The sequence below is a fragment of the Benincasa hispida genome, chromosome 1, assembly GCF_009727055.1.
Source record: "Benincasa hispida cultivar B227 chromosome 1, ASM972705v1, whole genome shotgun sequence".
Classification (NCBI taxonomy): domain Eukaryota; kingdom Viridiplantae; phylum Streptophyta; class Magnoliopsida; order Cucurbitales; family Cucurbitaceae; genus Benincasa; species Benincasa hispida.
In genome coordinates, this window is record NC_052349.1 from 12845522 (window position 1) to 12858190 (window position 12669).

A 12669-nucleotide genomic window follows, 5' to 3' on the forward strand; every position below is an offset into this window, starting at 1 on the left:
AGCAGCTCCAAACACAGAGAGTGTATGTTTATGAAATGTGAGACCAAGACCAGACCACTGCCCTTTTATACTTTTATATTTACGCCAAGTTATCCTATAAAATGCCCATGAATTTCCAAATTAAAGAAAAAAATTTTAAAAAATGCCCATGAATTTCTAAAAATAATTTAAAAACTCAATGTTATTCAACATTAATCAAGAATCAATCGATATTTTCATGATATTAAAAAACATTGCACGAAACATAAAAAAAATTGTAACAAAATGTCACAAATATATATATAGTATAAATAATATACATGTTAACTTGTTTAAAATCATGAAGTGTTTATTTAACAACTTAAATTTATTTTTTGAATTTTTGTTTTTATAATTTTGATATGTTACTGATTTCAATATTTTCGTAAAATTAATACCTCGATGTTTTCGTAAAATGTACATAAGTATTTTTTCCTTTATTAACCATGGAGTGAAGTCGGGCAAGTGATCTACCTTATACTTCTCTTGAGGGTAGACTTACCTCGATTTGTTAATCTTAAAATAAATATTGGAAGGTCTTAAATCTGTTATTCAATGCTTCGAATGACTAAGTATCAGTCTCAGTAAACCTAAGTTATTTTCTATTTGTCTATCTACGTTATTTACTTTTTTACTATACAGTTTAGAAAAGTGTGTTATATAAATTCTCAAACCCTAGAGGTATCTCTCTTCTGTAATCTCAATTATTCTCTACAATAATAAATTAATTTCCCTCCGTGGACATAGCTAATACGCTATTAGTGAGTCATATGAATCTTTATGTCGTCTCTTTTGCTTGATGTGTTTGTTATTTTTTGTTGTCCATTCTTAATATAAATAATAATAATAATTGAGTGAAGTTATGTTATTTCATATTTGATGAGTTCGGTTGAGTTAATCTTGAATTTGTAATTAAGTTTTGTACTTAATTGGTCTTGGACTTTAAAATAGTGTATATCTAGCTAGTTCATTAATTTTAATTTTGTGTTTAATCGAGTTCTTCACCTTTCACTTTTGTCTTCAATAAATTTATGACATATTTAAAATTATTAGAAATTCATCTATCAATCAAATATAAACTTAAATTTTTATGTCAAATTTGAGCCTAAAGGTTCAATTATTTATCTATAATAGATCCCTAATAGTCCGTTTGGTTCACGAGAATAAGAGGTGAGAATAGAAAATTATATTCTATCACCATATTTTGTACAAGTTTTTAATCTTGGGAATGAGAATATCTTATTTTAAGGCATTTGATATTTATATCCATGCAAATTTTTCATAACCATCCAAATAGATGGATTTTCTCCATTTCCAATAGTTTTTTTTCTCGCTCTTTTACTTTTTATCTTTTCATTTCATTTATTTTCTTCTTTATTGATGTTAATATAGTTAATTTTTATAAATATATTTAAATTTAAATTTATAATTGATATATATAATTAATTTTATTATTAATAATAATACTAATATAATAATTTATTCTATTATTATGAATTAATATAAAAGACCATAATCTTTTTAAAAAATATGAATGACATAATTATATTTGCTTATCAATATTAACATCATAAATTATTTATTAAAATTATTAATCGATCTTTAAAAAATATTAATCAATTAACTAATAATAAAATAAGTTAATTTTTTAATTAAACAATCTTATACACTTATACTTCTAATTTTAATCTATAATCATAGTTGTTTTTGAAAAAAATTAAGAACATTATTGGATGATTTAAAATTAATTAGTTTATATAAACTTATTATATATATATATATATAGATTTCAATGTAAACATAAGTTTGACTGACTTATTAATTTCAAATAAAAAAAGTATTAATTTAAAACTCATATCTTATATTAGTGCATGTAAGGATGAATGATGATGTTATATATATAGTGTCATTTATAACATCTAGGCCAATGTACTTAATAGATATTTACAAGTTGTTCAATAAAAAATATATCGATACTTTAATTAAATAAACATATTAGGATTTATTTGGTACGTCATTTGGATGGGTGTATTTTATATTTTCAGATCCATATTTCATAGGCAATCTGAATTATTTTATGAAAAACTATATTCAAATGTTGGGATATCAATCTATTTAGTACAAATTATGAAAGCTAACATTTTTATGGTTTTTGTGTATCAAGATTATTTTGAATTTAAAATTTTAAAATATAAAATTATATTTAAAAAATAAAATATTAATAAATATAGAGAAATTATTTTAAATGATAAAATTGCTAAAAATATTTATAAATAATAGAAAAATATCAAATTTTATCTACGATAGACCGCGATCTGTATCTATCTTATCTGTCATGGCACAGATAGATACAGATAGCAGTTTATCATGACTTATCACGATTTATTATAGATGGATAGTGAAATTTTGCTATATTTGTAAATAGTTTGGTTTATTTTCTTATATTTGAAAATAGCCTATAAATATAAGATTTAATATTATAAACTTAATTCAATTTCTTTTTAAAAAATTAAGATTTGTATTATAAATTTTATGATATAATTTGCTTTCAAATACATATTTATACAAATACAATTGTATTTTCATTAACAATTTATTTTTAAATTGCCTAGCAAACACTTTAATTATTCTAAATTTTAAGTATTATTATCGAATTTTTTTTTATAGAATATTATATTGAAATTTTTGTTTTGGTCACACATTTCATCGGTAAAAATCGTTCACCATCGACTTAATTAAGGAAGAGTGGAAGATTCTCGATCTCCCAACTTCGTCACAGCAAACAACGTACTTAAATTAGTTTGGAAAATTCTTATATCAACTATGTGTGAGAATATTATTTTAACTGCAAAATGCGTGTGAGTCTAGATGCAACCAAGATTTCTCACTCCATCTCATTCCTCTCGTTCCTTCATTTTGTTCCCCAATTCATGTTGCTCTCCTTCATTTTTTCCTTGATTTTTTTCCTTATTTTAAATTCTTTCTCTCTCTTCTTCCTCTCGCTTCTTCCTCTCGTTTCTTCCCTGAGCTTCTTCCTCGTCAATTTTGTAATTTTTTTCTAATGAGTTTTTTCCTTCATTTGAATTCTCACTCTCGCTTCTTCCTTTTGTTTTTTGGTTTCACTTTCGCTTCTTTCTCTCATTCTAATTCATGTTCCAACTCACGTCTTTGATTCAAGAAGAAGAAAACGTTGACATAAACAAAAGAAATCACCGAAAAAGGACGACAATTGAAAGAAAAGAGGGTGGGAAGGAAATCTCGTCGGAAAAACAGAAAAAAAAAGATGACATAAACATAAATCACAGAAAAAATGGAAAAAAAAAGGAAAAAAAGAAAAAATTCTGCCAAAGAGAAGGAAGAATGAAGAATGAAGAAGGAAGAAGGAAGAAGGGTTAAAGTGGTAAATCATAGGGTGATGACATTAGCAGAGCAAAAAATCAAGCAAATTGTAAAGTGACACCAAATTTTGAGATGACCTTTAAATAGGGATCATCCGTACCAGATTCCCAATTAGTTAATAATTATATATTTCAAAAAATATATTATAATTATAACTATAACTATAATTGTGATTATAATTTTATTTTTATTTACTCTTAAATTATTTGACGTGAAATTAATACAATAAAAAGTAGCAGATCAAAATATCTAAAATCAATCTCCCTTTCAATAATTAGAGTTTTTCTGTTCAATAAAATGGAGGAAATTTACTTTTTATAGTAGAAAATTTTCACACATAGAAAAAATGTCAAATTATTTATATTTTCAGCCTTTAATCAGTCTCTATCAAAGAAGATTAAATTTTGTTATTTTATGTAAACAATTTTTCTTATTTTTTTTATTTTTGAAAATTTCCCTTTTATAATTTGTCTCTTCACATATATAAAAAAGATTAAAAGAAAGAAAAAAAAAATGATAACGTAATAATTTATTCTAGTCTATTAATAACTGTAGATTCATAAATTTGTATATTCTGATCTAATAACCATTAGATACAAATATTTAATGTACTTTTACAATTTCTATCTCATACCTACAAGGAAAAATTGTTAATTATATTATAATAGTCTTCTCGAATAATTCTTCGAATCTCATATACTTTCAAAGTTTGCAACGAAGTCATCTTATTCAAAAAAATGTAAATAGCTAGAGGATAAAGTTTCCTCATAAAACATATATATCCAATTCCAAATCTTATTCCTTCCCTTTCTCCTTATATCCTAAAGCAATAATGTTACAACCCCCTTGGACATTTAATGAAAGGACAATTTCTACATGTATGTCAAAATAAAAGCAAAACCAAGAAATATATAGTGTATCTATCCTAGATACTAAAAAATACTCACCTAATTCATTTCCTTAGTGGCAAGTATCTTCTTACTGACCACCATTAAAAATTTGACATCTATTCGATGGTAAAAAACATAATGGTAGTGAGTAGGAAGCAGCCACAAGGATTCAGCCCTTGGTTTTCTTGTCCTTGAGTTCATCAGCAAGCACTTTTATGGAAGTAGAAACTTCAGCTTTGTAGACATAGAATTTGGAGATGAACAAGAAGACAAAGAAATTGATGGTACTAAGAACAGCAATTAAGGCATAGTAGTAATCAAGATGAGAAGAATTGAGGTTGTTGAGAATCCAACCATTCCCATTTTTTATAGTGATGTGAGAAACTGTTGAAAGAAGGAAAGAACTAAGGAAATTTCCAATGCCAAGGGAAGTCATTGAATATGAAGTGCCTAAACTTTTCATGGTTTCAGGAGCTTGGTCATAGAAAAATTCAATCTTTGCTACTTCCATGAAGGCATCAGCAGTTCCCATCAACATGAATTGAGGGAGGAGAGTGAAAATGGTTAAGGGAAGTACTTGTGGTGATCCATTTTCTCTAGCTACTTTAAGTCTGTGGCTTTCAACTCTTGATGCAATTGTCATTATTAAGATGTGGAGAATCATTCCAATTCCCATTCTTTGTAGTAATGTGATTCCTCTTGGGTTTTTGGTTATTCTCTGCATTATCTTCACAAACAACCTGTGTACTCAAATGAAAAACCATCAAACAATGCTGCACATAAGAGTTTTTTAACTACTACTTTATAAGCTATTTCTCTAATGGAATAATTATTTTATATACACATTTGCTTATTTCGTAGAAATCGAGCATTTTTAACAAAACGGAGTTATTGAGGAATTTGAACAAATTGAAAGCTAAAATAGAAGGCCTCAAGATGATAACTAACAACCGTCTCCAAATTTATAAAGAGACGATAACTACTTAATTAGTTGATTTACTTTGGGATTATATTTATTTAGTCTCTATTTTCTAATAAGTTTATCATCCAACACTTTCAACTTTGTATCATCTTAGCCTTCGTTATTTACTCCATCTCAGCATAACAGATTAAACCATCAAAACCTAAACTTTCCTAGAATAAGTAGTTCACCCCTTTAATTTTTAAAAGACAAGCATATGATGAGGATGTTAAGAATATTCTAACTTAGTTGAGATATATATTCTGGTATACCTACTAACCTATACTATTAATCTTTTTTAAAAAAATAATAATAATAACACTAAGTATATATTCAATTAATAAAGTCAACGTTATATAAACTTATTTTTCTGTACAAACAACAAATGCTAAGACAATTCCAACATTCTCACATATTATATGTATTTTTTAAAAATTTTCACCTCAATTTTGCCATTTCTATGAGCGGCCCTTCGAATTAACAGTAACAAAAAAATGGGGTTACATGGAAATTGAAAATTTAGACAGGAGATAAACACAAAATAGACACAATCTATATATCAAAAACTTTGTAAAGTATAGAAATTGGGTAACATAATTGTGGATGAAGTTGAGGTAATTATTAAAGGTACCTGTCATAGATGACAACACTGAAGAGCATGGAGATGGTGACAAAAGAAGCTAAACTTGCTGGTGGGATTTGGAAGTGGCTGCCAACACTTCTGTCCAAAGTGGTGCCTTGCTTTATGAAAAGAGTGTGTGTTTGAGCCAACATTGTGCTTGGAATGAATGTGCATATTAGAATTGGTATCATTCTCAGTATTTGTTTTGTCTCTTCCACTTGGGTTACTGTGCATAACTTCCATGAACGATCACTTGAACCTCTTCTTATGGCAGCCTTATTCAAGAACCTACATATATACAATGCATTCAGAAATTCAATCATTAATTCAACCTCTCTCACTTCTAGACTTGAAAATAAACTAGAACAATCATCTCTATCGTTATAAGACACTAAATGAAACTAAAAGTGTAATTATAGAGACTCAATGTCTAGAGTATACAATATCACACAACCGGGCATTAGTTTTTTAGAAAGGGAAACAAAAATGAACTAAAGAGTCGGATAATCTAGATCATAGTAGTTGAAAGAGCAAATGCAAAAATGAGAGATACCTCAAGGATGAAGTGGAATCAATCCTAAAAGTTCCTTGTTTTGTATACTCTTCAAAGTCAAGTTCATGTAGTTGTTTAGGATCATTAGGAAGAGGAATCCTCCAATTCCTAAGAGCAGCAACAATAACACTAACCATTGTAGTGAAAGGGCTTCCATTGGGGATCTTGTGCCTATAAAAAGGTGTCCCAGCAAGAAATATTAGAATTGAAATGGCAAGCCCAATTGTTGGAAGCCCATAACCCAAGCTCCATCCCACATTGTCTTGAATGTAAACCAAAATTGTGGTGGCAAACAGAGTCCCAAAGAAAATGCTGAACATCCACCAGTTGAAGAAGGACAACTTCTGAGCCTTCTCCTTTGGATGAAACTCGTCGAACTGGTCCGCTCCCATCGTTGAAATGTTCGGCTTCGTCCCCCCGGTCCCGAATGCTAGCATGTAGAGCGCACCGAAGAATACCGCGAGCTGTAACGTCGAGGCTTGCTTGCACTTCTCTTTGTTCACGTCCAAACATGTTGGTGGTTTTAGGCTTGGCAATGAGACTGCTAGTGTTAGAATTCCCATTCCCTGTGAAAAACATCAATCATCCCATGATACTAAACTTCAGTAATTAAATTGTTATTTTATTAACATTGACCAACCTTCGATCAAGTTTTTTAATATGGGCTTATATATATTTAACAACTTAGAAGAGTAGAAGATCAAATCATAGATCTTTAAGATAGTAATTGATGTCTTATTCACTTTTATTTTTGAATTGGTAAGAACCATTTATCTTTAAAAATTAATAATAATGTTCCATGCGATAAAAATTACTAATATAAATATAAATATTAATATTTTATACATAATTATTTAATTTGGATTTCTTTTACAAGTTTGGTAAAACAATTCAAGACATATCTACGATTTAAACAAACCCTTCAATACAACCGAAATCCAAAAATTCACGTATAGTACATGTTAATTGTCGTTGAATTATACTCAGGTTAGCAACCAAATCAATATTAATCAAAAAAATATTTCCGTGACATGTAGACATTTCCTCGAGGTTTTCATGGATTCGATATTGAAATGAGTGAATAAATATTTTTATTATATCTTAATTCATTAAACATAAAAAATAAGCAATAAAATGTCATTAACATAAATATTATGTAAATAATAAACATTTTAACATGTTTAAAATGTGTAGAATGTTTATTTATTAATATAAATATACTTTAGAAAAATTACATTTTTGATCCCTAGAGTTTAGATCTAGTTTCTATTTAGTCCTTAGATTTCAAAATACTGCACATTTAGAACTAAAGTTTTCAGTTTTGTTTCAATTTAGTCCATTGGTTCCAAAATATTACAATTTTACCCTTAAGATTTGAGTTTCATTTCAATTTGGTCCCTACATTTCAAGACTTTACATTTAACTCCAAATTTTCATTAAATACTCACTTCCAATCGTTGACGTTAATGTCTCTTAATTAATTTTAAATAATTACAAAGTCAAATTTTAAACATAATGAAAAATAGTGGAACTTAATTAATTATAATTATATTAATTATTTTAAATTTATTAACATACATTAATATTATCGAAAAAAGGGTAAAATTGTAACATTTAGAAACATATGAATTAAATTGAAACCAAACTAAACATTTTGAAATTTAAGACCTAAATAGAAACCAGATCCAAAACTATAGACAAAAATGTATTTCTTCCATATATTTTCTAAAATTTTGTTAAAATAATATATTTTTTTAGAGATATTCATCGTTTATTTTTTCTTTTTTGTAAAATGGACGCATTTTAAACCATAATTATTCTATACATTCTAAATATCTACGTTTTTTTCTTTAAAAAAAAAAAACAATTTGTCCTTTGTTACGACAAACATGGGAAGACCAAGTTGCATTGCATACTTTTAATAATGGACTAAATAATTCGGCTGTCCCAACCCCAAGAAATGGATCGCCATTTGTTGACTTTGAAGCCGCAGAATTTAAGACGTCGGACTACTACTTGTGCTGGACCATTACAGGGAAAAAAAATACCTCTCTCTACTTTTAGTTTTAAAATGTTATATTTTAATTTTTTTAATTTAATATTTATATTTTAAAATGTTACAATTTTTCTTATGAAGTTGGAGTTGGATAGATTTATATTTTAACTTTAATATTTTATTAAATACCCACTTAATTATATTAATCTGAAAAATAACGAACTTTTATTAATCATAATTTTTAATATTATTTTAAATTAACTAATAGAGATTCTCATTAAAATTAAAAGTGAGTATATTACAAATAAAAATTAGAGACCACAGAAAGTTAAGAAGAAAAAAAGAGTTACTAGAAGTCTAACACTAGAACCGACTCATTTATTTTAAAAAATAATGTCTCGATATTCCCCCGCGTGAAACCCAAAATTCATCGGAGCAATTAATCCTCGTTTTCATTAATTTTAAGGAATATGTTAGAAGATACTCCCACTTAATTAAACAAATATCTATGATTCCCTTCTCAAAGACAAATAATACTAACAAAATGAATACTCCACATGGTATTTATTTTTTTTAATGTAAATTATGTGTTTTTTTTTTTATATTACAAATGTTAAATATAAATGAGCAACATTATTGAATAGATTTGAAAGATTCTAATGGTAATGAAATTTAATAAGGGATATGTTTATTCATATAGTTGCATAACTCGTGTTGAACTCTAATCTCAAAATATTTATCTTCAATCTAATTTAGAATAGTGGGATTTAATTATGAGTAATTATGTATTTATCTTTCCTATAAATACACACATCAAGTTTTACGTTTCGTTATATTAAAAAAAAAAAAGAGTAGATAATATAATATTTTTAGATAACTGTGTCCCTCTCCAGGAAACACGATATCGTGAAAGAAAAAGACAAGAAATAAGATCTTAATATTAGGGTTAATTCAAGTTTGTTTGGATTTGAGATAGACATTTTAAAGTAGTAGTTTTTAAGGCTTCTTATACTTTATAATGTTAGAAATCAATCATTAGATTTTTCAAAGGCGTATCTATTGTGTTCGTAGATTTTTAAATTTTTTAAAAAATATTTCTAAATTTTCAAATTTGTATTTATTTAATTACGTTGGTTTAATGTCATGTTTATTAATTTTTTGCTCACCAATCTCAATGGTTTCAAAATTGTATTTATTTGGTTCCTATATTAATTTAAACTTTTATAATACTACATATTCTTATATTTCTATTGTGTAGATTATGTTTATCTCGTTGGTTTTGTACTTAAAATAAAAATAGAAATTTCAAATATGTGTTTATATAATTTATATTCTTTTAAAACCTTTTATCATTTCCATAAACCTTCATTTGAGTATATCTAATAATTTTATGTGCAATTAAATCTATCGATATAAATTTATTTGTCATTGTTATGCTATACGTGATAGAATGACAAATCAAACCAAATATTTAATTGAACGGTTTATTACAATATAATTCAATTGATTAAAACATATATATACTCTCGATTAAAAGATGAAAGAATCAAATTTTTATAAATCGAATTCAATAATTAATTCATAAGCATCTTTGAAGTGTGAACATGCAAGTTGGGTAAGAAATTAATTTTGCTGTCCTTGTTGTTCCATTAAAGAAGAGAAACAATGAATCAAGTAGATAGCTAATAAAGAATTGAAAGGGATAAAGCCCATGAATTTATTATTTATGAGACTCAATACTTTGGGGGTGCGTGAAAGTGATAAGTTGGTCCGGAAACATACCGTAAGGCAGATGGCAGAGGCGACGAGAAACGTCCAGTAGCGACCGAGATGAGCATCGGCGACGTATGCCCCCAAGATTGGCATAATCCAAACGGTCCCAGACCAGTTGGTGACATTGTTGGCGGATGTGACAGTGCCTTGATTCAGCTTCTTCGTTAAGTATATTATTAGATTTGTCGATATCCCATAATACGCCATCCGTTCAAACATTTCGTACACTGTAAATAATTCATATTCATTCCTTTACATAGAAGAATAATTTTCCAAACTATATACTTACTGTCACACCATACCTTAGATTTAACCTACTGAACTTGGGACGAACTGTGACGACAATAGTTGAGTTACCTGTTCGCCCTAAGTTCAGGAAAGTAATCTTGAGCAGAGTGTGACACTTACCGACGATGAAGGAGCAGGCTTTCCAACGACCTCGTCGGGAGCGGAGGATGGGGTTGCCTTTGAGATCAACGGTTCCATCTTTGGTGTAGTCGTCAAGGCCAGTTTCTTCGGCAGCAGAAGCAGCCATCTACTACTTCTTTGGGTTTAGGAACGTTGAATAATTTCAAGGCTTAGCTTTAGTTCATCTTTACGACTCAAACTCTATGACTAAAGACCCAACTCCCCACTTCACCCTTTTATATACTACACACATCCTCCTTCTCTTGTTAGTCAACCCAAAACTTTCTAAGAAGAATTGCAATTCAAATATGGAAAAGTTAATATTTTAGAGAGAGAGAAAAAATTTGGTGCATCTCCGGCTATGCTTAAATTTTTTGATATAAAATTTAGAGTGGGAGAATTTGAACCACATGAATCTCTTAGTTCTCAATACATACAAGTGCCAGTTGAACTAAACTCTTATTGACAAAGTCTCGAGTTATGCTCAATTTTTTCTTTTTAGGCTACTTAAATGCCAAATCATAATTATCTACTTGGTAAACTTTTTTTTTTTTTAAATATATATCATTTTTCTTTGTTATTGGAGATATAAATAAAAGTGAGTATAGTCAAATATTATTTAATAATTAATGAGATGGTTCTCATAGTGATTTTAATAATCTACATAATGTTACTGTTCAATATAAATATGAGGTACTTCTTTCTTTATATCCAACGGTGAAAAACGAACAATCATGTCTACCACATTACAACCACTTTATTAAATAACTTTTCAACCACTCGATATATTCTACAAATATGTTCTACATTGATAAAAAAAAATATTGTTTAATTTATCTTTTTTTCTTTTTAGTTTTCATCATAAAAGTGAGAATGAAACCTTTAATTTTTAATTTTTTATAGTTTCCAACGTAAGAGTGAGAATGTTCAAACCCATACTCTTTAATTTTTATATGGATTTCAATTTTAGTTTTGACTTATAAATAGGTCAAAATAATTTGGCAAGAATTAAAGTTTGGATCTCCTAATTTCATATACCATGTTAAAGTCATTAAATCTATAAGGTTTGGGTTGGTTGAGCTACTCTGAAGTTAATATATTTTTATTCACATTTTTTAGGGAATATTTTTATTTCACTTATTGGTACACCACTGTATCCATAAAAAAAAAAAATTAATAAAAGAAAATATTGCTCATTGTGTTAACAAATTCTTAATGTTCTTTATTTTTTTAAAAAAAATATTAATTACATGATATACCATCAATAAATTTATTATGTATTATTAATCCATAATAATTTTCTAAATCCATATCCAATCAAGCACAAATTTAAATGGTTTCTCATATTATTCATAGACTTAATTAGTTTCAACGAAATATTTGAGTACATTTGAGGCATCACCTATCTTTGTATATCACTTTTCACTACTCACATCTAAAAAAAATTAAAATATTTCAAAAAAAAGGAAAAAGCAAAATTTGCTACATGAAAAGTTATGATTGGATAATTTAATAGGATGCACAAAGATAGGTGATGCTCGAAATGCACGTAAGTATTTTTCTTAGTTTCGAAGGATAAAAAACTTCCCAACTAAATAATATTGGACAACCTTTATAAGAATAATTTTAAAATGAATAATTAAAAAATATATATTGTTAATCTATTATCAAAATGGATATTTATTCCAAAGTATATATACTCTCACTGCAATTTAAATGTGTAATCCACAAAGGAAATATTTTATCATTTATTTCTCATACATTGTAATGGTTTTTTTTTTTTTTTTTTTTTAAGAAATCATATTTTTTTGTTAAGACAACAAAAATATTTAATATTAAGAAGAAAAAGGAAAGGCATGGGTGTTATTAATGGAAAAGACGTGTTTCTTTAATATTAATAATAAAAACACTCTACAATCTTAAAGAATATATATCCATAATTATTATGGACAACGAAAATTTTAACATATTTTGATATGATATTATTCATTTTAGACATAATTTTCATTAATTTGTATTTTTTTTCAACAATGATAATAGAAATTTGAG

General features: G+C 27.3%; 1 protein-coding gene across 1 annotated transcript; it reads right to left on the minus strand.

Moving 5' to 3' along the window:
* Positions 1-4114: 4114 nt before the first annotated feature.
* Positions 4115-10945, minus strand: LOC120068117 (protein NRT1/ PTR FAMILY 5.2-like). The gene is made up of 5 exons (XM_039019817.1): positions 10621-10945; positions 10222-10439; positions 6444-7009; positions 5900-6178; positions 4115-5047 (listed from the first exon to the last, which is right to left on the minus strand). The coding sequence occupies exons 1-5, from the start codon at positions 10745-10747 to the stop codon at positions 4477-4479; spliced, it is 1761 nt and encodes a 586-aa protein (XP_038875745.1). The 5' UTR covers positions 10748-10945; the 3' UTR covers positions 4115-4476.
* Positions 10946-12669: the final 1724 nt, after the last annotated feature.

Excerpts from the sequence above, each read along its gene's own strand:
- LOC120068117 (XM_039019817.1), bottom strand. The coding sequence starts at position 10,747 with ATGGCTGCTTCTGCTGCCGAAGAAACTGGCCTTGACGACTACACCAAA. Across the intron at positions 7,010-10,221 it reads CCTCTGCCATCTGCCTTACG|GGAATGGGAATTCTAACACT; the intron begins GTATGTTTCCGG and ends TGTTTTTCACAG. Across the intron at positions 5,048-5,899 it reads AGTGTTGTCATCTATGACAG|GTTGTTTGTGAAGATAATGC; the intron begins GTACCTTTAATA and ends TTGAGTACACAG.